Source organism: Chiroxiphia lanceolata, chromosome 26 (assembly GCF_009829145.1).
Source record: "Chiroxiphia lanceolata isolate bChiLan1 chromosome 26, bChiLan1.pri, whole genome shotgun sequence".
NCBI lineage: Eukaryota > Metazoa > Chordata > Aves > Passeriformes > Pipridae > Chiroxiphia > Chiroxiphia lanceolata.
This window is the reverse complement of record NC_045662.1, coordinates 5,886,277-5,910,294: the sequence shown is the minus strand read 5'-3', so window position 1 is coordinate 5,910,294 and position 24,018 is coordinate 5,886,277. Positions and strand designations below refer to the sequence as shown.

Genomic DNA, 24,018 nt, shown 5'->3' with positions numbered 1-24,018 from the left:
TGGCACCGCGCGCGGGGATAAAACACGAGGCTTCGCGCTGCCCCGAACGCCGCCTCACCCCAAAACAACCCAGGCTCCCCCCCCCAGCCCAACACCCCGCACCGCAGCGCCAGAGCCGCTCTCCGGTCCTTCGAGTTGCACTAACGCCGTTTCAAACCCGTCCCCGAACTGTCAGATCGGAACCAGGCGCCTTCCCAGAGCCAGAGGTGCCACAGACACATCCACGGCCACCAAAACCGAGGGAATCGCAGCGGGGAGAGGTGGGTTAGAGCCACAGAACGCGCCTGGAAATATCCCGGTTCTGGGCTCAGCTCAGCTCTCCGCTGCTTCTCCTCCTCGCTGTCCTGGGCTTTCACCTCTTTAGCCTCTGGCTCAACACGTACAGAAGAGCTCGCAGCTCTGTAACCACCGACACTACAACGAGGCGTTTCGGCTGCAGACAATTTAACATCCTCGAAGGTGGCAAATGTTGCCGTTTCGCTGCCCGGGGAATCCAACAAGGCACGAGATACCTCGGTCTAAAGTCGCTCGGGCTGGCAAAGCGCCACCGACATCTCTGCAACACGGCTCAGGCTTTTTCTGTCCGTAGCAAGTAAAGTTGGAGCTTAAAACTTACCAAACTTAATCTCCCACTGTTTAGGTACTTCTTAAGTGATTTTGAGAGGGATGTGAAGTGGACTGTCAGATCCCAAACCATTTGCTCGCCTTCCTTTGGTATTTTTTTTTTCCTTTCTTTCCTCTCTCTCTCTCCTTTTTTTTTTTTTTTTTTTTTTTTTTTTTTTTTACCAATAGCAAACTATACCAAAAGTGGGTATGACATTTAGATGTCAAATGGATAGGGTTTTATCTAGAAGTTAGATCGTAAAAATCGCCCAGACCTCAGACAGATACCCCTCACTGGCTCTCAAAAGTCACGTGAGGTCCATAAAGTTAGTTTTATGGTTTTGGGGAGTTGACAATGTACAATATATTTCACATTCTCTAGAATGTTAAGTGACACTTTAACTGCTTGGTTTGGCTTGTAAGGGGCAGCAATGGGTGAGCACTTTTCCAGATGAGATAAACGTTGCAATTGCAGGGAACATGTTTTGCGGGGCCACTTTTCAGTCCAGGGAGCCAATAGACTGGAGTCCTGAAAGTAAGTCCTTCTGAAATATTATCTGCTTAAACTTATTTTGAAGGGTTTGGATGTGGCTGAAGGCTGAGCGGGGACGGAAAGAGGGGCTGGCTCTCCTTGGGAGCTTTTATTTCTCGCTTTTCAGAAGGTCCTAATTCCCGGCCTCCCGAGAGCCGGAATTGGGTTACGTTTCCACCACAGCTCCCAGGCCCGCCAGGAAAACTTTGTGCGAGCGGGAGAAACAGATTAAGGGGGAAAAAAAAAAAAAATCTGTAAAGATTCATTATCGTCGCCAAAGCAAACTGCAGCCTGCCTTTGCCGGGGGAACGCGTGTGCTTCAGCCAAAGTTCGGGGGGAAAAGGCTCTTCTTGCTCGTTTGGGGGAGGTGGTTTGGGGTGGTTTGTGCTGCTCTCGAACGGCCCCAAACCCGGCCCACGCCTCTGCATCTCAGCCAGCTCTGTTCTGTCCGTGCTCCTCAGGTTGTTGCCACCTTCGCATTTTACTTCTTTTCCACCTGCTTTTGCCAAAGAAATGTGTGCACTTTTTTTATTATTATTATTTTTCCTTTCGGCCTGTGTAGAGACCGGGGTTGGTTGGTTGGTTTGAGGAATTGTTTTTTGGGGTTTTTTTCCCCCAGGGCTTTTATTTTTTTTTAATTATTTTTATTTTTTTTTCCTCTTGGGTTTCGGTTTGGTTGTTGTTTTTTTTTTTTTCCCCCTAATAATACGAATGAGTGTCCTCGTCTTTCTGTAGCTCGTTTCTACCCCATGGAGACACTGGATGGTCACTGTTAGGTCTCCAGCCCGTCTCCAAGTGCTACAGAAAAACAATCAGAGGAGCTGCACTTTGCCCACGGACCCTCCAAAGCTCATTGAACCCACCGGTACCCCCCAGACTCCCTTCTCTCCCCTCTCAGGGTGACAACTTTCTGGGAAAGGCAGGCAGCAGCAGCGGGTTTCTTTGGGAAAATAAACAAGTGAGCGGGGAAGGGCAGCAGAGCAGAGCCGGCCGTGGGTCGGGGGCGAGGGGCTGGGGCGGGCAGGTGGCCCCGACCAGGGGTTCCAGCCCCGGGCCCTCGCGAAATAAGACAGTTAGAGCAAAATAGAGGGGGAAAAACCCAAACTCGACCCCCCAGCCCAATCCTGGAGAGGCTCCTTATTTTTTTTTTTTCTCTTTTGAAAGCCCAGTGGTCACATCTGCAGGGGAGGTGTGGGGGGACGACACTCCGTCCACACCTGAACCAACTCCCCTCCTCCCCCTCCTCCCTCCTTAAAAAATAACATAATCTTTAAAAAAGACAGTTCAAAGCGAAGGTGCTGGGGGAGAAGGACCGTTTTCAAGAATTCAGAGCAACCACGAGCTTCTTTTTACTTCCCCCCCTCTTTCTTTCTCTCTTTCTTTCTCTCTCTCTTTTTTTTTTTTTTTACGGTGAGACAACATTTGGTGGACACATGTCCGTCTCTTTTACACAAAGCAGAGTGTCCCCCTTTCGCACACTTTGGAGATTGCTTTTCCTTCCTCGGGCTGTTTTTCCTGCCCCGCTCCATGTGTCTCCTCGTATCTTTGCCATCATCAGCTGAACTTTCTGGCTTCTCCCTCCCCGGGCCGGTCGGGGGGTGGCCACTGCGGCCCTGAACCCCCCCTGGAAACACAGATGCCAAAGCCGGGAAGCCGAGGGAGGGAAGGGATCTGCGGGCAGCCCTTCCCACCCGGCAGATCGCGTTGGTGCTCAACAACCTCTCCCTAATCCCCGCTTTTCAGTGGATAATAAAGATATTTTATGGGATGCTGGAGGACCCGGTCTCTAAGGGGGGGTTTGGCCGCACGGACGCGATGGGCTGCGGGCGGTTTGGAGAGATTTGGAGGAGAGGGGTGTGGGGAGAGGGGGGGGATGGTTTGGGGTCAGCCCCAGGGGTGACCTGCTCGTCCTTCGCCCTTCTCGGCCGCGCTGGTGACTTGAAATTGTCTCTCCTGACTCAAATATTTAGGCAAGAAAAGTGCCTCCCCCTGGCTTTAGTGGGTGTTTGGGACATAACCGTGGATTCAGCGCCTTCGTGTACCCACAAACACCGTTTTTCCAAACTCTGTCCATCCACCCATGTGTCCATGGATTATCCCTTCATCCACCTCCTCCCCATCCATCATCCTCATCACTGTCCCATCCCCACCCCAAGGTATTCAGGTTTTATCCAGTCCCAGGCAAACTTCCCTCCCAAACCCACTCTGATCACAGGAGATCCAAGGTTTTTTGCGGTTTTGTTGGTTTTTTTCCTTTCAAATACCATCATTTCTAATCGGTTGGTGCAGAAAACGTGTTCTTTAAAAGGAGGGGAAAAAGCAGAAGCAGACCCCCAGAGCAGGGGGGGTTGTGATGCAGTTTAGCTGCGGGATGAGAAGCCTGCAGGGGGGACAACAGGTAACAACCCTGGGCCGTCCCCTCGTCTGGAGCATCCCGGGCACCGGGAACAAGGGCTGGAGTTTCTTACTGGCATAATAACATCCTCCTTCCAATCGAGCACGAGAAATCCTGTCCTCTCTGGCCATGAGATCTCATTTCTACCTGCAGCACGTAGCATTTTTTGGGGTTGGTTTGGGGGGGTTTTATCTGGTTTTGTTTTAACAAGTTGGATTTTTTTTTTTTTTTTGCTTTACTTGGGCTTTTTTTTTTTTTTTCCTTTTTTTCCCCCCCGTTACTTGGTGAAACCTCGAGCTTCCTGTGAGGTATCATTGTCTGGCGTTTTACAGCCTGCAAAGGGTCACCGGCTTAGCACAGGCTTCCCCCCCTCCCCATCCTTTAAAGCAAAAACTCCCTGTTTCTGGTGAAAAAGGAAGTATAAGGAGAGTAAACAGGAAAGCGAAGCTCTGACCGTGCAGGTAGGCGGGGATTTTCCTCGGCATTTTTCATCGCTTCTCTCACTTTAATGCCACGCATCAGGCACGGGACAATTAGTTCTTCTGGAGCTCTAGAAGACACAGAATAAATACAAAGCGCTTTAATATCGAGCCTGAGAATATGGAGAATCTCTGGGACGTGATTCCTGCCGAGGAAGCTGGGAAAAAAAGAGAAATATCTCTTGTTTTAAGCGTGTAGTTGTGCAGATATTTCTGCGATGCCTTTGGGTTTAGGTGAGGAAACCTCTGATTTAAGGGCTCTCAAACCTGAGAAGGGTGACGACCTGGGTAGGTGGGGGTTGTTTGCCCCAAAAATGCCAAGTGAGGACCCTCCCTGTGAGTCCACCTGGCTCAGGGAATCTCTCCTTAAGAAATAGGTACCACTATCCCAAATTTCCCCTTTTTTTGCCCCCCTGTCCTCCGTCTTTAACCTCTCCCCTCCCCTGGCGGTGTTTTTGTTCAGTAAGCAGCATATAAACCTCGCTGGTGCTCTGAAGGGGGAAAAAACCCACCCCCGGAGCAGTTCTTCCTCCCCCAAGAGCCAAGCTCAGGTTCCCCAGCCCTCGAGAGCCGAGCCGAGCATCTGCATTAATTACAACCCTCATCAAGCCGCCTTTTGGGGGGGGAGCATCACCCCGGGGCAGGGCAGGAAGGGCCCCTCCTGCCCGGGTTGGAGAGGGAAAAAAGGTGGAATTTCACCCCTAAAACCCCCGTTTGGTTCCCGGGTTCGTCCAACACCGAACGATTTGGGGGGCGGATGGAGGGAAGAATCCGTCTGGGAGGTTTGGGGAGCTGCAAAAGGCAGCTCGGTGCTGCAGTGCCGTTGTCAGGCCATTTTGAACGCCGTGCCTTTATTTATTTCATTTTAGAGGATTTTTTTTTTTTCTTAACGTTTTAGACCTTCCCTGTTCGCTGAGACAAAACTCAGACGTCCTCCCACCCAAAAACCCAAGCAAGAAAGGCACAGGCCGAACTAAAAACCACCCCAAAAACAAAGAAACCCCCACCAAAAACAAACTTCGCCAAGGTAACCTAGTTACAGACGCCCGCGACGTCTTATTTTATTCAGCAAAAAGTGATTAAAATCTGTTAAAGGATTTAATTAAGAGAATTAAATGAAAAGGAAGGGGCACAAATGAGTTGGGGAAGAAAAAAAAAAAAAGCGGAGCTATTCTAAACGATTAAATCGCCATTTTAACAGTATAATGGGGTTTGCATACTGAAAAGAGAAATCAGAGCTCATATCTCATCAATAATTCATAGGCGAGAGGGATCATTGCGAGGTCAGCAGACTTGGGCAGCCCCGGCTCCTCTCTCGGAGGAGAAGGGTGAGCATCGGATCACAACACGACACGGACCCCGGGGCTGCCGGGTCACCTTTTTAAGGAAAACATCAGCTCCAGGGTTTTCTTGGGGGGGTTTTTGGTGTTGGGGTTTTTCTTTTTTTTCTTTCTTTCTTTTCCCCCCTTTTTTTAAATTTTTTTTTATTTTTTTTTTTTTAATTTCCCAAGTCCCGCGTTGGCAGTCGGGGAGGGGGAGGGCTGGGGAAGGGCTGGCCGTGGTTCATATTGCTCCGATACAGACACACACCAACAATGTGGTAATTATGCTTTGGAGAAGCCAAAGGGATCTCCATCTCCATTTCCATTTCCACACACCCCCCCTCCTCTTTTTTTTTTTTTTTTTTTCCCTTCCTGGCCACAAAAAAAACCCCAAAAACCCACGAAGGTCGGGAGGCTGCGGGTCCTTCTCTGCCTTGGAAGGGCTGGGCTGGAGGCAGGGACGAGGATTTGCGCTGCTCGGGCTCGTGTTTCATTCTATTTAGAGGAAAACTGCGATTATTCCCCTATTTATTTGCAACGGCGCCGTAAATTAGTCCGGCCTCCCCACACCCGCCGTGACCTCCCCGAGAAGGGAGAGCTTTCCAAAGGAACCGGCCCCTTCCCTCCAGCTCCGCTCCCCAAACCGCGTTTCCCTCCCCCACAGCTGAATTTCAGGCGGAGGAATTACTCTTTCTTTCCCCCAGCCCCAACCTCGGCCCTTTTTTTTTTTTTGCGTTTCTTTTGGTTTCTTTTTTTTTTTTTTTTTTTTTTTACACGTCCGAGCTGAAGGGAGCGAGCTGACGGGATTATTTAAAATCCTCTTGATAAAGGTCTCTCAATTAGGGAACCCGAGGAGGGACTTTTATGGGGTTTGGCTCCTCCTCTGGGGTCTCTTTCCAATCCTAGAATGGATTTAAGAGCGAAATTTTCTTTCAGAGCGCGGCTATTTCGGTGTCTGAGCTGATTTTTCCCATTCTTTCCTCTCCTAACGTTAAATAAATTATATTTGGAGGGAGGTTGATAACTTAACTCGAGAGGTGTCCACCCGGCGTAGTTTCCCCGTGTTCTGTTACCCTAAATAGCTTTGAAAAGAAACTATTTTGACAGCGAGCGTTGAAAGAATAGGACTAGAGCGAGGGGTTTTTTTTTTCCTCCTCCCTTTTGATTTATCTCTTTTTAACATGTGTATGTATGTCCACGGATATATACACGCGTATATATATACACCCTTCAAGTCAAAACAAATTACAGTGCCGGGATTTTGTGGAAAGGACGTTTTGTTTGGTGGCAAACCGGGGTTGTTTATGTCGGGAGGACTTGGCAAAAGCGGGGCGGGAGCTTTGTTGGAGGGATTTGGGGGGTGGCTGGAGCAAGGGGGGGAACGGGCGACCTCGGGCAGGGGGGTTTTCGGCGCATCGCTTGTAACGTCCCCGAGCAGCCAGCAGAGCTCGCTTCAGACCAAGTTCACTGCCAGCAGGGACGGGCCGAGCCGGGCCGGGCTGGGGATGGAGCGGGACCGGTCACCCCGCAGCCCCCGAGACCCCCGGGAGGAGGCTCCGGGTCCCCCCGGGTGGGAGCTCTGAATCCCCCCGGGTGGAAGCTCTGAATCCCCCCGGGTGGAAGCTCCAAATCCCCCCGGGTGGAAGCTCCAGGTCCCCCCGGGTGGAAGCTCCAAATCCCCCCGGGTGGAAGCTCCAGGTCCCCCCGGGTGGAAGCTCCAAATCCCCCCGGGTGGAAGCTCAGAATCCCCCCGGGTGGAAGCTCCAAATCCCCCCGGGTGGAAACTCCGAATCCTCCCGGGTGGAAACTCCAAATCCCCCCGAGTGGAGTCTCCGGGTCCCCCCGGGTGGAAGCTCTGAATCCCCCCGGGTGGGAGCTCCGAATCCCCCCGGGTGGAAGCTCCGGATTCCCCCGGGTGGAAACTCAGAATCCCCCCGAAGCTTCGAGTCCCCCCCGGGTGGAAGCTCTGGGTCCCCCCGGGTGGAAACTCTGAATCCCCCCGGGTGGAAGCTCCAGGTCCCCCCGGGTGGAAGCTCCGGGTCCCCCCGGGTGGAAACTCCAGGTCCCCCCGGGTGGAAGCTCCAGGTCCCCCCGGGTGGAAGCTCCGGGTCCCCCCGGGGTGGAAGCTCCAGGTCCCCCCGGGGTGGCCTCTCCAAGCCCTCCCGTCCTTCCAAACCCCTCCAAACCCCACCATGCCTCCTTATCCCCTCCCCCCCCAAAAAAACCTCCCATAAAAACATCGGAAATGATATCCCGAATGAAAGAGAAATAACGCCATTCAACCGCGCTTCGAGGAATTGTTTTTTCCTCTCGATCTGTAAAATATAAAAGCGATGGGGAGCAAAAGAAGGGGAAAAAAATAACGCAGCCATCTAAGAGAGCAGTGGGTGATGCGGAGATAAACGTCGAGCGCCTGCAAAACTCCGATTTTTGCTGTTCTCCCTCGGGGTAAAAAATCACCGAGAAACGTCCATTTTTTTTCCCCCACCCCCCCTGTTCTTTTTAAATTAAAATAAGTAAAATAGGAGAGTCAGCGCCGCGTTGGTTTCTGGAGACGTAGACGGTAACTGTGGTCTTGGGGGGCTTGTTAGTACAGCGTTATAGCTCGAGGGGTCAAAAAGTTGAGGGTCAAAAGTTTACGCCGTGCGTGACTCAGTCTTGTGTATAACCCTGATAGACCCATGGCAGTGTGAAAAAAAAAAAAAAAAAGAAAGAAAAAAAAGAGGGAGAGGGAGAGAAAAAGAAAGAGGGGAGGGGGGCGAGGTGGGAGGAAGAGTCTGGGCAGAGATGGGAGAAGATGGGGGCGAGGTGGGAGCGAGAGGAGAGGCAGGAATAAAAAAAAAATAAAAAATAAAAAAAAAATAAAATAATAAAAAAAAGGGGCTTCAGGATTTTGGGTCGGTAGAAAATCAGGTAAATTGATTTGGATCTCCCGCGAGGAAAAGCCGAGCAACTTCTTAGTGTTGGTTGTTTGTTTTTTTTTTTTTAAGATAACCCCTGAAACGCTATTTGGAGTCGAATTAACAGAATATGAGGGGAAATGCATTTATTAAATCCAATTACGCCGAGGTCCCTCTAGGATATTAACGCGAGCAGTTAAAAAATAATTTTCGTTCCGGCGTCGATTTTGTTCGGAGAGGGTTTAAATTAAAAAAAAAAAAAAAAAAAAGCGGTCTGACACGGTTGGTGAAAATCTGTTCTAACATCTTTACTTGGAAACGCTTCCAAAGCCCCTGGAGAGGTGCCGGAGCCTCAGTTTTTAATAGGTCCGCGCTGTGAGTGCAAATCCAAACCCAACAAAATAAAAGGATCACACGAAACAACGCCCGCGATTTATTTGCCTTTCTGCCTTAATCGTGGGAAATCTGGAATAATGATATATAGGCAGAATCAATGGGCTGATGGCTTTAAAAATTTCAATATATGTATTTAAAGGCCTCTCTAAGTGCCCGTTTCGCTCGGTCCGGTTGAAGTGGCTGATTTTTATTTTGCAGCCCGGTTTCCGTCGGAATTCGAATGAAATATTTTCTATTTCTTGCTTGAAATGTGACTCCACTCTGGTCACTGCAACAGTTTAATGAACTGATATAATAAATATTTCCCTTGGCCTTTCGAAGTTATTTCTGCGCCGCCAGACTTCGAAGCCTCCAAACCCTAAATATTATTTGCACTGGGACCGGGGAAGATCTTTTCCATCGCTCCTTAAGCAAACAGTGGGAGCGAGGCAAACTCTCCTGGAAAAAAGGAGGGCAAAAAAAAAAAAAAAACACACCAAAAAAAAAAAAAAACCCTGCAAATTTGCCTCCCTCCCCCGGCTTTTAAATATTTTTCAGCGACTAAATACTTCTAACAAGGGTCATTTTTCTTGGAGGAGAAAGGGAGAGAGAATATTAGAGCCCTGGGAAAGGCGTTCTGGAAAATCCATTTGCTTTCCCGATGCGGATATATTCACGGAGTAGGTGAAATTCAAGAGAACGTAAAGCGTTTTGTTTCGCCTGATAAGGCTCGGGTTTAATTAATTGCCGTGAATTTGCTTGGTATTTATAAAATATCACTATATAAGGGCTACCGTTTAGTTGTAACTTGGGTGATCCATCTCCTCGCCCTTGTAATTACTACACTTATCTCTCCAGAACAGTCATTTCTACTCCAGGTTTATAGAACAGGTAATGGATAATAAAGGCCATTTGTTTTCGGGGTATTAAAACAAGCAGGTATAATTTCACGGCAATAAAAAAATAAAAAAAAAAAATTTAAAAAAAAAAAAAGAAAGAATAAAAAAATCCAGCACCCACCTCCCAACTTTCCCCCGTAATTTTCCCTCCTCCATCACAGCGTTTAACTTTCGATTTAGGGGCGCGTTGGTTTGGAGCGGGTTCATTTGGAGAGGTGGGAGGAAGGAGGGAGGGAGGGAGGGAGGGAGGGAAGGGAGGGGAGAGGGAGGAAATTAAAGGTATCATTTTCAAGGATATTTCTAATTTATCTCCCCGGCTCGGCCCGGGGGTCTCTGAGTCCGGGGCAGGCGCTGCAAACGCGGTTCAGGCTGCGCTTCTTTCTGCTATCCTTTTTTTTTTTCCCCTCCCTACCGAACCATCTACTGAATACACTTTGAAATCCCGATTTTTCTCCCCAAATAACCTCTTTCTGGCGGTGTCGGAGCTGGCGGTGTGAACGCGGAGGTGGACGCGGGATTCCCGCGGGGATGCTCCTCTCCCCGGGCCCCCCGACCCTGCCGGGGCTCAGATGGAAATATTCCATTTTTGAGCATTATTATAAATTAAAAGGACGCACGAGGCCGGCTGGGAAACCACGCGAGGCTTAAATCTTCCTTTCCCTGTTGCAAAACAGGTGTGGGCTGATTTCCACCTTCCCTCCCCGCATTTTATTACATCTCAAAACGCCGTCGAGGCGCCCGTTGCTCTTTTATTAAAAGTTCTGCCCTAAGGAAACACCTCAGACCTCCCGCGCTCCCCCTTCGCTTGGCGGGGGGGGGAAATCCCAGTTTAATTCCCCCAAACCCGAAGGGGAAAGAGAAAAAGGGGGGGAGGGGGCGAGGAAAAAAAAAATTAAATTAAAAAAATAAATCTCCAGATTGGAGAGGGAGAGCTCCGGGGGGGAGGGGGGGGAATAAACCCAAGGGGATGAGGGGGGGCAAAAAAAAAAAAGGAGAAAAGAGCCCTAAAAGTTGCGGAGGGAGCGCGGCGCGGGGTGAACCGCGGGTCAGAGCGGCTCTCGGCGGCCGCCGCGCTGCGGACACGCCTCGCTGTTTAACAAAGACTGACAAACTATGAGATTAATACCAAAACTTGCGGGTTTCCCACCCCAAAATGCTCAGAGGGCCTCCCGGCACTGCCGGGAGCAGTTCCGCTCGCCCTGAGGGACAATAGTTGGGTCCTGGTGGGGGCGGCGAGGGGAGGGGGGCACCGGCAGAGCCCACCAAAACAGAGGAACAACCAAAAAAAAATAGAGGAAGAGGAAGGAGAGAGAGAAATTAGTGTCCTTATGGCGAATTAATGCCACCGAAAAAGCAACACGGAGAGAGGGAGAGCGGGACAAGCCGGGCTGGAGCGGGGAGGGGGCGCCGGGGGGGGGGTTTAGGGGGTTCCTGCGGGATTCCGCCTGCAAAACCTTCCCAAGTTTGGAGGGAGCGCCCAAAACCCCCTCGGGGATTCCTCCGAGCAGAGGAGCCGCGCTTCGCCAAGGTAGGTGCGGCCGGCGGGGTTACACCTGGCCCGGGGGGGGGAGGGCACCCCCCGCTTGGTGCCCCTTTTTTGGGGGAGCAGGAGCGGGGGGTTCCCCCTCCCTGCCCCGACAGGTGCCTCGGCCGGGATTTTGGGCAGGGTTGGGGGGTTCCGAGGGGTAGAACAAGCCGGGGGGTGCAGGGGAACCCCCCCTCCCCTCCGTCCCCCCCCGGCCGGGGCCGCTTTGAACCGGAGAAGAACCCGGGGAAAAGGGGGGGAAACTCCGGGAGCGAAACTTGCGCGGGTTCCCGGCCAGAGGAAGATGCGCGGAGCGGGGGGGGAAGGGGGGTGCGCAGAGGGGCTGCCTTTAATTCGGGATCTGAGGTGGCCGAGGGGGAGATTTCTTGGAGGTGTGAGGGGGGGAAAGAATTCTGGTAGACGCTAGGGGTGCTGCTTCGCAAACGCCGGCCCCGTGTCAGCGGGAAGGGAAATTAAAACCCTTTTTTTTTAAAAAAAAAAAGGATGTGGGAGGGGGGTAAAAACGCAGAATAGGCCTAGTTATTTCTAGCCAGGCTCCTCTCCTCGGGTAGGAGATAGTTACGGGGCCGGCTGTGAGAAAATACAATAAAATAAATCAGCGAGGGGATTGGAAAGGAGGAATAAAATCCGAGAGGAGGAGGGAAAAAAAAATAAAAAATAAAAGGAGCTCTAATGGGATTGGTTCTGTAGCGTTATTTTATGGCATCTCCACGTTGTACGAGCAGATTAGATTTGGTTTCTCACTTTTATGGCGGGTTTTGGAGGGGAAGGTAAATTTGAGGGTCGCTGTCGGCTCCGCAGCGCGGCGGAGGTGCAGCTTTGGGAGGTGGGAAACTCCTCTCTGAGCAAAAAGAGCCTTCGCTTGGCTGCTTCTGCTGGAAATTCGGGGGTTATTTACGCGCATAAATTGCTGTTGGGGTTGTCCGTGGTGCGTTTGGACGCGTTTCTTAAAACGCTGCTTGGGTTTGTCTGTTTATGTGGAAATCACACGTTTTAGCAGCAAATCCGACCCCTCACCTTAAAGTACCTGCCAAAATTTCGCGTCCTCACGAGCGGGGAGAGCGGCGGGGGTTTCATTCTTGGCCAGGACTGGCTTTTGTTGGGAAAAAATGGAGGAGTTCGTGGAATCTACTGAAGATATTCACAGGAATTTTGGAGCAGGGGAAAGGCAGGTTTTCTCTGATACAGTCTCGCTGCTGCGGCATTTAAATGCGATTAATTCGGGAGATGCTTTGGCCAGAAAATGTTCTGCCTTTTGAAACACAAAGGGACAAAAAAAAAAAAAAAAAAGGAAGAGAAAAGGGGGGTGCTGTACTTTTAATCTCTTGGGCAACTGTAATTTTAAACGAAATCTCAACATGATGCTACCCTCATTAGTTCCGAATGAAGGTTCATTACCTAGACAGTATGAATATTTTATTGCTTTATATCCCTTTTTTCGGAAATGAAACGCCTTTGATCTTTTTCTCGGGTTGTAAAAAGAATTGCCTGTCATTAAAAAAAAAACCTGTCGTCCCATCTGCCTTTACATTCTGTATTTCTTTTCATCTGTTTATTTCTCTTTTTTTTTTTCTTTCCCCCTCTATTTTTTTTTTTAAACGCGATTTATCTGCACTCGCACCCAGAAACCCAAACCTTGGTTGACCTCTAAGAACGAAAAAGGGATTAAATCTTTGCGCTGCGCATCAGGAAATAATTGCGAGGGTTTCAGGGTGAGGTGGGGACGGAGCTGTGACATTTTACTTTTAAAAGGCCGTCGTTTGGATTCGAGTCTCGTTGTGCGTCTACACTCAAATATTCGGTCCAGAAGCTGATTTCTTTTAGATCAACGATAAATTAAAGTACAAGACACGGAGGAGAGGGTGGAAAACTCCCAGTTTTTCTCTCCTGGTATCAACTATTCGCGTGCTGAGCTGGTGCTTTAATTAATCGCCTTTCCTCTCAAGAGTGAATATTTTAACCGGCTTCACCTATAGATTCATTCCTGATCTCTCGAGCCACAAAACTTTCCCCCCTCCCTGCCCCAGAAGAGAATTATGGCGGTAGGAGAAGATCTCTGACCGAGGAGGACGCATCTGTCTTCTATATGTACCCTGTAGATCCGAATTTGTGTAAAGGAAGTTGGGTCACAAATTCGCATCTAGGGGAATATGTAGTTGACACAAACACTACAGGTCACAAACCCAGAAGGAATTATCCCCCCTCCTCCCCCCAAAAAAAAAAAAAAAAAAAAAAAGCCACCCACATCCTCAGAGCCCGAAATACGGGGGGTGAAAACAAGGTCTTAACCAGAAAAGCGCTTTAGAGCTAAAAAGCAATACTTTGGATTTGACCTTAGCTCAACTCGGGCGCTCCTGCGATAAACTTTATCATCGCTTGGAGATAAAATCTGAGCCGCGAAGGGGATGGGGGAAGGGGGGGGGGTGTGCGGGCGTTATTGCTGCGATTCGAGAGCCGGGATCCCACCATCGCTTTGGTTTGTGTAATCTCAGCACCGACACCGAGAAACAAAATGTATATAGATATAGATATAGATATAGATATATTATGGCTTTCTTCCCTGCCGCTTGTGAGGAGTTCACGGCGCGTTTCGGGTCTAAAGGCGAATTTGAGGAATTAGGGGTGGCTTTTGAAAGGCTGCTGGTTCGCTCTGGCTTTTAAAGCGTCTTTATTACGAGAAGGGCGAGGCGAAGATGCATTAGGACTTGGACTAATTCGCTTTTGTAATTGTTCATCAAGTCCTCTCGCTCGGAGGACGGGCTCCTTTTTTCCATCGGTGCGTGGGAAAACAGTCAATCTCGGAGCCCGGCTAAATGTGATTTAGGAGCCCGGGTACCCCGAATTAGCTGATGAATTTCTTATCGATCCCAAAGCAGCCCTATTCATCTCTGCCAGGCTCGGGGCGCAATGTCCCTTCCCGTATCACCTTCGCGGGGAATGAGATGCAGCCCCCGCCCGGGGGGGCCCTCCCTGGATCATGTGCGGGGGCAGCGCTCGGGAGCCGCCGCCGCCCCCCCCGAAAAATCATTTTTACCTTATATCCTAATTAGCCTTTTTTTTTTTTTTTTTTTTTGGCGGCGGGTGGGGGGGGGGGGAGGGAAAAGGATTTTTATTTTCCCACCCTCCCCTTTCCCTCGGGTCCCCCGAGCCAGGACACACCCCCGAGGGGTGTGGGCCCAAGGGGGGGTGTCGGCGCTCGCCCACGGGGCGCTGCCGGAGCCCGGGGCCGGCGGGGCCGGGGGCGGCCGGAGGGGAGCGGGAGCCCCCGGGCCACCTCCCCGGGGATGCTGGGGGGCCCCGGGAGAGCCCGGGCTGGGCAGGTTTCCTTATCCGGGGCTCGCCGTGCCCCTCGCCATTGGCCCGCGCTGTCACATGGACTCAACTTTGTTCACTTGACAGTAAGTAGGAGGGTTCCACGAAACAGGAAAACGAGGAAAGGGGGGGGACAGGAATAAATTTTAGGAGAGAGAGAGATATATATTTTTTTTTTCGTGTGTGCAATTCTAAGAAATTAATGGCCATGAGCTCGTTTTTGATCAACTCCAACTATGTGGACCCCAAGTTCCCACCCTGTGAAGAGTATTCCCACAGCGATTACCTTCCCAATCACTCGCCGGAATATTACGGCAGCCAGAGGCGAGAGAGCCCTTTCCACCATGAAGCGATGTACCAGCCGCGGTCAGCCTGCAAGGAGCAGCTCTACTCGTCCTGTCAGAGCTCCGGCCACCAAGCAGCGGTGTTATCCCCCCGGGGTCATGTCCATCCTCCGGCCGGATTGCAGAGCCACCTCTCGGAGCCAAACCAGCCCCGCGAGCCGGTCACCCCCAGCCCGCCACCCTCCTGCAGCCAAAACTCTCTGAACCAAAGCCCTTCCAATTCCTCTTGCAAAGAGCCGGTAGTTTACCCCTGGATGAAAAAAGTCCATGTAAGCACGGGTAAGTGAACTAAAGTGGCTTCGCTTTATAGTTAAGTAGCACCTCAAAGTCTTGTAGAAATCTTATTGCACCAGTTGTAAAATAACCATTCGTGGAGATTTACGATCGCCTGTTTGCAGAGCGCTATAATTACATCCTCCATAAATTTTTATTGCTCTGCTTGGCCATGTGCCTTTGAAGTCTCTGTTACCATCCTCCTCCAATTTCTTGCAGGCTACTTTTTTTTTTATGGCTGTTGAATCTTCATAAGTTAAGTTTTATGTTTTTGTAATTTGTATTTAAGTGGCGGGTTGAGTAAACTTTTACTATTTTCCTTTCCCCTCCCCTCCCCTTTTTTTTTTTTTTTTTTTTTTGGGTGATATTTAATAAATAGGAGCGTCTGTGTTCGCCTGTTTGCACGCGTGTAGGGGGAACTTTAAAAGATTTGGGGATAACCGAGCGATGCTCTGGTGGAGGTGTGTGTATATACGAGTATATCCACACGTAGAGGGCACGGAAAATGTGTCTGGGGGACCTTAGAAAAACCTTTAGACAGGAATACACGTCAAGCAACGAGGATGGAGGTGGAGATTTGCAGATAGGTTGTGGGTATATTTTTAGGTTTGCCGTGTATTTTTTTTTTTTAGTATATCCCCCCACCGAAAGAATGTGTGATTTTTTTTTCTTTTTTTTCTTTTTTTTTTTGAGGGGGGAAAGGACCCGTTAAAGGAACAGCTCGGTAATTCTTCTGCTCTTTTTTTTTTTTTCCCCCCTTTTTTTTTTTTTTTTTTGTTTTTTTTTCCCCCTTTTTCTTTTTTTTTTTTTGTTTTTTTTTTTTTCCCTCCTTTGTGTTTGTTCAGTAAACCCCAATTACTCAGGAGGGGAACCGAAACGCTCCCGCACAGCCTACACCAGGCAGCAAGTCCTGGAGCTGGAGAAGGAATTTCACTATAACCGTTATCTCACCCGGAGGCGCAGGGTCGAGATCGCCCACTCCCTGTGCCTCTCCGAGCGCCAGATCAAAATCTGGTTCCAGAACAGGAGGATGAAATGGAAAAAAGACCACAAGTTACCAAATACCAAGATCAGGTCTAACCCTTCCAGCTCCTCCTCCGCCAGCCTGCAGATCCCCCAAGGAGGGTCTCAAACCCGATCCCATGGACCAGCCAGCAGCCTATAACTATTCCCGGGATGTTTGGAGTGTGTGTTTGTGGGTGTGAGTCCGTGCGTGTGTAGGGAACACAGGAGATTTTTGGTTGGTTTGGGTTTTTTGAACGTTCCGAGAAGCGAAGGAAGGAGGGTGCTCTTTATTTATAGGGGGAACAGAGGGAGACTCAGCTGCAACAAAGCAGAGCCGCGCTGCTGTGCCTCTCTTCCATTAAAAGGAGGCTGTAGATAGTAGTTTTCAGATTTGGCTAAGATGGATCCTTGTTTCATCTTTAATCACGCCAAGCTCTGCCCCATTTGTCATGTTTACTCTCCCGTACAAAGGATGGACCTTATGTCTGCTATTACCTCGACAACCAGCGCTCACTTTAATAAATGAGGCTCAGTTTCTTCAAGACGAACTGGATTTTCTACACCCCCTCTTCCCCCTCCCCAACCCCCCCCCTCCCCTCCCCATCCCTTTCTTTTCTCGCCTCCGAGCCACAAACGGAAAGTTTCTCTGGCCCGGCCACCCCAAAAAGAGCGGGCGGTTCCACCACAGCAACGGAGAGACAAAAAGAAAATCCACCCCAAAGCGACAAACCCACCCCAGAGCGACAAATCCAACCCAAAGGACAAACCCACCCCAAGGCGACAAACTCAACCTAAAGCGACAAACCCACCCCAGAGCGACAAACCCACCCCAGAGCAACAAATCCAACCCCAAAGCAACGAACCCACCCCAAAACAACAACCCCAACCCCAAAACAACAACCCCAACCCCAAAACAACAACCCCAACCCCAAATCCCCTCCGGGCGTGGGGAGCGCGGAGCTCTGGGGCGCTGCGGGGGAGTGGAGGGGACAAAAAAAAAGAGCGAAATTGGGTCAAGTAGGTGGTGGACAAAGAAAGGAAGAGGATGGAGAGCGATATAAACCCCGCTCCTTTTGGGTTTTTTCCTTTGTTGGTTGTTTTTTTTCGAGTCCGGTAGGTTTATTGTGAGTCCGGGAAGGGGAGGCGGGAGGGGGGAAAGCGGGGGGGGGTCAGGTTAGAAACTGGGTGATGAACCGCGGCACCTGAATTCACCCCCGCGGCCTCGGGCCAGGGGCAGAGGAGGGGGGAAAGGCTCCTCTCCCGCTGCCTCGCCCGGTTTTGGAGCGAAAATGTGAATTATACGGGCGGAGGGGCGAGGGTTTGCCCCTCCCGGGCTGAGCAGGGGCTCGGCTCGACCCCCCCCCGACCGCCTCCATCCCTCCCTTTGTCCTTCGGGATGTCCGGGATTACCTGTAAATAGCAGAGAAAAGGAACAACAACACCACCGACAACAACAACAACAACAAAAAGCGCGATTGAAAATAAATTTCCTCATTGTTGAATCTGCCCCCGTGTGGTTTTTGGTGGTTTTTTTTTGGTCTGGAGAGCGGGGAGGGGATGGGGGGGGGGTGGTTTGTCTTTTTGTTCCGTTGAGGGGAAAAAAAAAAAATACATATTTTAAAGCGATTAATTAAACAGCACGTTTCTTTTTTTTTCCAGGGGTTTCTGTTGTCAGTGGCACAACCTCGAGTCCCTAATGAAAACAAAAGATGTTTGACTAGGGTATATCAGCTTTAAGTACTGCTAAGCCGCACATATTATGATTTATTTGTTCAAAGCGTGTATTAATATGCTCTTCCCAAGCCGGTCTCGGACAAAAAAAATAAAAAACCAAACCCGAGGAGTCATCATTAGCGCTGCGCTTTGCTGGGAGGAACGTTTCTCCCGAGAGCTTTCCGGAGCTCAAAAAAAAAAAAAAAGAAAAGAAAAATAATAATTAAAAAAAAAAAATCTCCTTCTCCAAGGTAGTTAATGCATTAATGAGTCTAATTTTTGCCCAGATGTTTCTCGGTGTTCGCAGGTTTGCGGTGTATTTTTCTCTCACAAAGGAGCTGGCTCCTGCGATAGCTCATAGCCTGACAAGCAAATAGATAATCAAGAAGACAAATGGCTTCTTTTGTGAGCCGCAGCTCTTGTATTAATTTTCATTTTCTTCCTCATAGAAAAGTTATCGAAAATACCGTTCGGGACGAAATAACGTTCCAGTTCTAAGTTAGAAATATATATATATATATATATATAAAGAAAAGACTGTTGTGCTCAGGGGGGTGGAAGCCTCGGCGCCAGCTGAAGAAAATAATCATTTTCTTATGCTTGCCTCTTATAAAAAAAAATAATAATAAAATAAAAAAGAGTTTTGCTTATTTGTTCAACGTTCGAGGAAATTCTCCGAACCGAAATATCCCCCTGCATTATTCAGCAACAAAGGCAGGGCTGGAAATATTTAAACAGAGCGCGCGTTTGTGCGTTGTTCCTCTCGCTGCAGTGAAGTCACCTCGCAAATAAAGTGTCCCCAAAAGTGTCCCCCCCCCCCCGCTCCGAACAAAGGGCCGCTGGATTTTCCTTTGTGTTGACGTTTTAGATTTAAAAATAATATTAATGCGATCGCGTGGCGCGTGTGACGCCCGCTGATATAAAAGAAATGGATTTATGGCGGGATTTTTGTGAACTCTCGCGTTTTTAGAGGCAGCAACCGCTTTAAAGTTTCTTTTTTTAATTTATTTATTTTTTTTCTCTTTTTTTTTCCAGGGAGGGTGGCAAGGGCTGTATTTTATTTGTGATGCCTGAAGGTCGGGGCGTTTTGTTGTCGTTGCATTTTATTTTGCTGTTTTCTCTCTTTGATCTGCTGAGGGTTGTAAAAGGGGGTGTTATTTTCAGGATGGGCCTTCTAAGAACGGCAAAAAATGGTTGTTTTAAAAAAAAAAAAAAAAAAAGGCATATGCTTCCAGGAATGCGGGGTCTATAGAGGCAAATCAAAGCTGGAAAGTATGAATAGAATAGAAGGGGGAGAAAAGAAGATTTCTATAGGACCTAAAAGTTCACAGCCATTATAAGCAGACAGAAGCCAAGAAAAATGCGAGAATTATACAGAAAATCATTAATCACTTCTTTTCTTTAAATACTTATCCTTTTCCCATTGTTATTCAACAGCAAATCTCCGCAGACCGTCTGTTGGGAAAAAAGCACCCGGAGCCCTCCAAGAATCTTCAGGGGGAAATAATAATATTCATAATAAAATCTGGATCGTAAAGGTGAAAGCTTTATTTTTGGGGGAGAAAAAAACCCAAAAATCAAACGGGTGCCCCCCCCCCCCCTCCCGAGCCACCCCCTCCCCCCAGACCTCTCTCACTTTTGGAAGAAAACCACCCAAAGCATGAGGGCCGCCTCTGGGGCGTTGGAAAAAGGATGTGGGAGCGAACCAGGTAACGGAGCTGCTCTCTTGGCATGCATTTCGGATGGGTTTATTGCCTCCTTTCACCAGAAATCCGGGGCGAAAGAGAAAGGGGGGGGGGGGAAAAAAAGGAGATTTAAAAAAAAAAAGGGGGCTAAAAAAAGAAAAAAAAAGAGGGGAGGGGGGCGCAGAAAAAGGAAAAAAAAAAAGGGGGGGAATTCTCGTGCGGGGTTTTCTTTCTGTCTCCTGGTTTTATTTTGACCGAGGGGGAGCGGGCAGGGGAAGTTTACAGGCGGGTTACTGGTGGGGAGAGGGTTTGGGGTATTATTTTCCCTTCTGGATTTGGGGTTTGTGAGCGTTTGGGGCTGGGCCCTGCCGGGCTTTGCTGCGGGACTCTCGACCAGGATGGTGCGGGGTGGTTCGGGGGGTGTTTCTCTCTCCTTTGTTCATTGTTTTAAGTCTTTTTTTTTTTTTCCCCCTTTTTTTTTTTTTTTTACCTTTTTTTTGTTTTCCCCGAGGAAAATCTCGCCCGGGGCGTTGAGGGTAGAGCGTCCCCAAGGGCTGCGGGTGTCCCGGTTTAAGGACGTCCCGGAGGCCGCGAATATCCCGGGTTAAGGCCGCGTCTCTTTTGTCCCGGGACTGGGGATATCCTGGAAGCGCCGCTGCCGCTCCCGGGGTTTCGCCGCCCCGAACCCCGGGAGCGCCGCGGGGAGACGGTGGGAAGGGGGGAAAATCGGGGAGACAAAATCGAGCGCTGGCAAACCCCGGCTCGGGGGAGAGAGTTCACGCAGAGGACACGTTTTCTAGGCGATTAGCTGGGTATTATAGCCGGGGACTGACCTCGCAAACCCCTTGACCTCTCCGAGGCTGGACATTGTGCTGGGCGACAGCTCAGCCCCCAGTTCAGCGAAACTTTGCGTGTGCGGGGTCCCGGCCCGAAAAAAACCCGGGCTTTGAGCCGTGGAATCGGGGAAGCAGGCCCGGGAGAAAAACCGGGGGGGGCTAAAGGACTTAGAAATCGCTTTATTTCTGTTTTCGCACTCAAACCGCTTCCCTTCTCCTCTCGCCGAACATCCCTCGGTGTTTGCGCCTGGCTTCGCTTCGTGAGAGGGGAAAACGGGCAGGAGAGAGGGCGGTGGGCGCGGGGTTTGGCTTCGCAGAGCGGCCGGGCTGCTCTCGCCTTCCCAAAAATAATTTGGGGGGCGAAAAAATAACCCCCAACCCCGAGCAGAGGAGCGAAGCCGCGGCCTCTCCGCGTCCGTCGCCTCATCTCTCCTCTCATTTCCAGAAATTCCTTTGTTTCCGAGAGTCCCCTCTCCGACCCCCCCTCCCCACCTTTCTCTGTGTCCCCCCCCCCTCCCAATCTTCTCCCCTGCCCACGGCGCTCTCCAAAACTCCTCTGTGCCCCCGCGGAGGATCCCACCGGGCCCGGGGAATCCCGGGAAACCTCTTCCCGGTCCCCCCCGAGCCACGACCCCTCATCCCAAACCCCTCAAACCCCGGCCGTGGCCCTTTGTTACCTCCACATCCCCAAAATTTGATTTTTAAAGGGAATTTTTTAGGTGAGAAAAACCCGCTGGGTTGGGGGTATTGGAGAGCGGGAGTAGAGAGGAAGGGAAGATAAATATATATATATTTATAGCTGTGAATCCATGGATACAAGAGGGGTTCTGCCTGGGAAGGGGGGTCTCGGAAGAACCGGGGGGGTGGGATTCGCGCTGGCCCGGTGTGGCACCGACTGTCTTTAAAGGCTGCTCGGCTCTGGGAGCGGCTTGGGAGTTTCTCAGCCCCGGTGACAGATTTATGATCCGCAATAAGAACGGCGTGTTTAAATCTGTAAATCAATCTCGCTTTCTCACTATATAAACGCTCATTTTATCTTCAGAAAGAGAACGCCTTTGATCACGGCACCTCGGAGGGTGACGCCGCTGTTTATGGCCGCGTTTCCGACCCTTTGAACCGGGGGCTTTAAAACAAAACAAAAAAAAATCGCCAAACCCGAAATGGTGCTTCTTTTGCATGAAACAAACCCAAAAATGCCAGCGGAGGTGGTGGGGGGGGGGAGTATCTGCTCCGTTTGCTGCCTTGGGATGGCTCTGTTCTGGTTTGTTGTTTTTTTTTTTTCTCGTGTCCCTTTTTTTCCCCCCCTCTTCTTTTTAAAATTTATTTACCGGGTTCCGTTCACGGGGATGCACTTTTTATGGCAGAAAAAAAAAAAAAAGAAAAGAGGGGGAAAAAAATAAAAAAAGAAGTTGCTTTATGAAGTAAATTGACCTGAAGTCCTCATAAACCCCCCCCATCCTCCCCGAAGTTTCCTCCCTCGTGGAAATTCCACCCACCCACCCCCCCCAGCGACGGGAACTCCTTTTAATCGCGTTTTTCTTTTCCCCCCTCGCTTCCTCCCACACCTTGACCAAACGTCTTTCTTCCGACGACTCCCGGCACTCGATAAAATCGATTCAGAAATAATCGAGGGCTTTGGAGAACGAGGCGCTTCCCCCGCTCGCTCCTTCCCGGCCCTGGGGGGGGGGCCCAGCCCACCTCGTCCAGCCCCTTGGCTTCGACTTTAAGAGGGAAACACCCCCCGTTTTGATGCTTTTTAAATTCATTTTTTGCGTTTAACATAAGCTCCCCCCAGGCTTTAGGGATCTCTGCTCCCGGGGGGGGCGAGGGGAGCTGGGAAGGGGTGGGAGATGCTCCTGCCTGGGTTGCCTCTTGCTCTGGGCCACCCGCGGGCTCTGGGCAACCATCCCGATGGTTTCAGGCTCTTTTCTCGGGTGGCACTTTCCCCCCGTGGGCGTGGGGAGCGGGCAGGGCCGTGCCAGGGCCGTGCCAGGGCAGGGCCGTGCCAGGGCAGGGCCGTGCCAGGGCAGGGCCGTGCCAGGGCAGCGTTCCCGGTTCCCTGCTCCGCGTCTGCTCCGCGGCCTTTCCCAGCGGTTCCCTTTGTTGTCCTCTTTTTTTATTTATTTTTTTTTTTTTTCTCCCCTCCTCCTTGTACTTGGCAGCTTTTCCTCGCAGTCAAAATTTGATTTTTTATTTTTTTTTTCCCCCCCTAACGCAATAGTCTGGCCAAACAATAACAGCGGCGGGGAGAAAAGGCCTGGAAGTGAAGCGAAGGTTGAGCTTCTTAAACCCGGCGGGGTGAATATTTCTAATTAGCTGGTTTAGGCTCTGTGGTTGTTGTGTCTTTCAGTACAAGATCGTGGAGAGAAAAAAAAAACAAAACTAAAATAAGGAGAAATCGTGATGAGGCTTTGCTGAACCGAGGTCCAACAAAGCCAACTTCCAGCAGAGGTTTAGAGAAGGGTTTCAGCGCTCTTCACTCCACGCGGGGTGGGGGAATAAACCGAAAATCGCGCTCTTCAACAGAGGAGTGGGTGCCCCTCACCCTGCCCGACTGGCACGGCCCTGGGAGGGGGGTCTCTGTCCGTCGAGAAAAGCTGCGTTCAGTTCGAAACTTCTCTAAAAAAACCCTGTTCCGGTGGAAGGTCACAGTGGTCCTTTGAGTACGAAACCGAGAGACCCCCTTCCCCCTTCCCCATCACGTGATTCATTAAATAATTAATGCAGAGGTTGCAGAATAGATATGTATTCGTCAGGAAAATCGCAGACATGGTCTCCTTGTGTCTGACGTGAAATTCAACTGTCCTTTAAAAAACAAGCCTATAGCTGAGGGGGGAAAAAAAAAAAGGAGAGAAAGAGCGAGAGGGAGAGAGAGAAAGAGGGGGAGAGGAGGAGAGAGGGAGAGGAGCCCGCAATAAAACAATTCTCAGGAACCACGAAGCCACGCCGAGGGCTGGATTATTGTAAGTAGCAGGGGCTTCCCAATTCCTAGCGTGTCTATATGTCCATGTAAATTTATTGTTTGTTATTAATGTTATTGTCGTAAAATGTGACAAATAGCCGTCTTCATTTCCTCCCATTTCTCTTCACATGGTGGTATGTGTGTTTATACCCATCGAGGCATTTCATTGATATTTTTAGGAATATTCCTCTCCCTCTCTCTCCCTCTCTCTCCTCGCAACCTTTTTTTTTTTTTTTTTCCCCTCTCTCTTCCCCCTTTCTTGATTTATTACAATAAACATGTCAGCAGCAGTGCGGCTGCCATTGTGTGTGTGTTTGTGAGAGAGTTGTGTTGTTTATAGCGCTGTCCAAGATAAATCATTTCTCGAGTGAAAATGATGTGCGAGCGATGATATTTTAGAGCGAGGATCTCTCTCTGCCCCGCTCCCTGGAGTTGATTATTTCAGGCGATTTACAGTAATAGATCAGCAGCTAATATGAAAGCTCTGTAGCTGGGGGTCTTAAATTACAGCATCTGTGATTACCAATTAAGGAGAGATTTGTATAAATTTGGGAAAGCGGGAACGCCTCATTGGCATATAAACCTAGGAAAAGAGCACGACCTTAAGACAAAAATTACAGCTCGGAGTCCTGGGCTGGAGCATCCCTTTCTCAACGAGAACTCATTTTCTCCCCAGCCCCCGGGACGCCGGAGGGCAGGCACAGGTTGCTTTAGCAAAGCAAATTTCCGGAGGCGCTTCGTTTTAAACCAGATTTCGGACTTTAAATCGCAAAAAAAAAAAAAAAAAAAAAAAAAAAAAAATTAAGAGTAGAAGGGAGGTTGCAGCGGGAGGGATTG

The 24,018-nt window shown here is 49.9% G+C and overlaps 1 protein-coding gene and 2 long non-coding RNA genes across 3 annotated transcripts in view; 2 read left to right on the top strand and 1 right to left on the bottom strand.

Moving 5' to 3' along the window:
- Window positions 1–15,108, bottom strand: part of LOC116798904 — a 30,283-nt gene extending 15,175 nt beyond the window's left edge. Inside the window, exons 1-2 of the long non-coding RNA XR_004360962.1 lie at window positions 14,650–15,108; window positions 3,985–4,078 (exon numbers count right to left, since the gene is read on the bottom strand). This is a non-coding gene — a long non-coding RNA (uncharacterized LOC116798904). The remainder of the gene's footprint in view (window positions 1–3,984; window positions 4,079–14,649) is intronic.
- LOC116798906 lies at window positions 867–19,195 on the top strand. The gene is made up of 3 exons (XR_004360964.1): window positions 867–1,138; window positions 17,645–17,707; window positions 19,136–19,195. It is a non-coding gene; the product is annotated as an uncharacterized LOC116798906 (long non-coding RNA).
- On the top strand, window positions 14,409–16,749 carry HOXB4 (homeobox B4). Its single transcript, XM_032711602.1, is given in 4 exon segments — window positions 14,409–14,427; window positions 14,430–14,449; window positions 14,560–14,986; window positions 15,826–16,749. Coding segments are annotated over 4 exon segments (771 nt in total). The 5' UTR covers window positions 14,409–14,423; the 3' UTR covers window positions 16,146–16,749.
- Window positions 19,196–24,018: the final 4,823 nt, after the last annotated feature.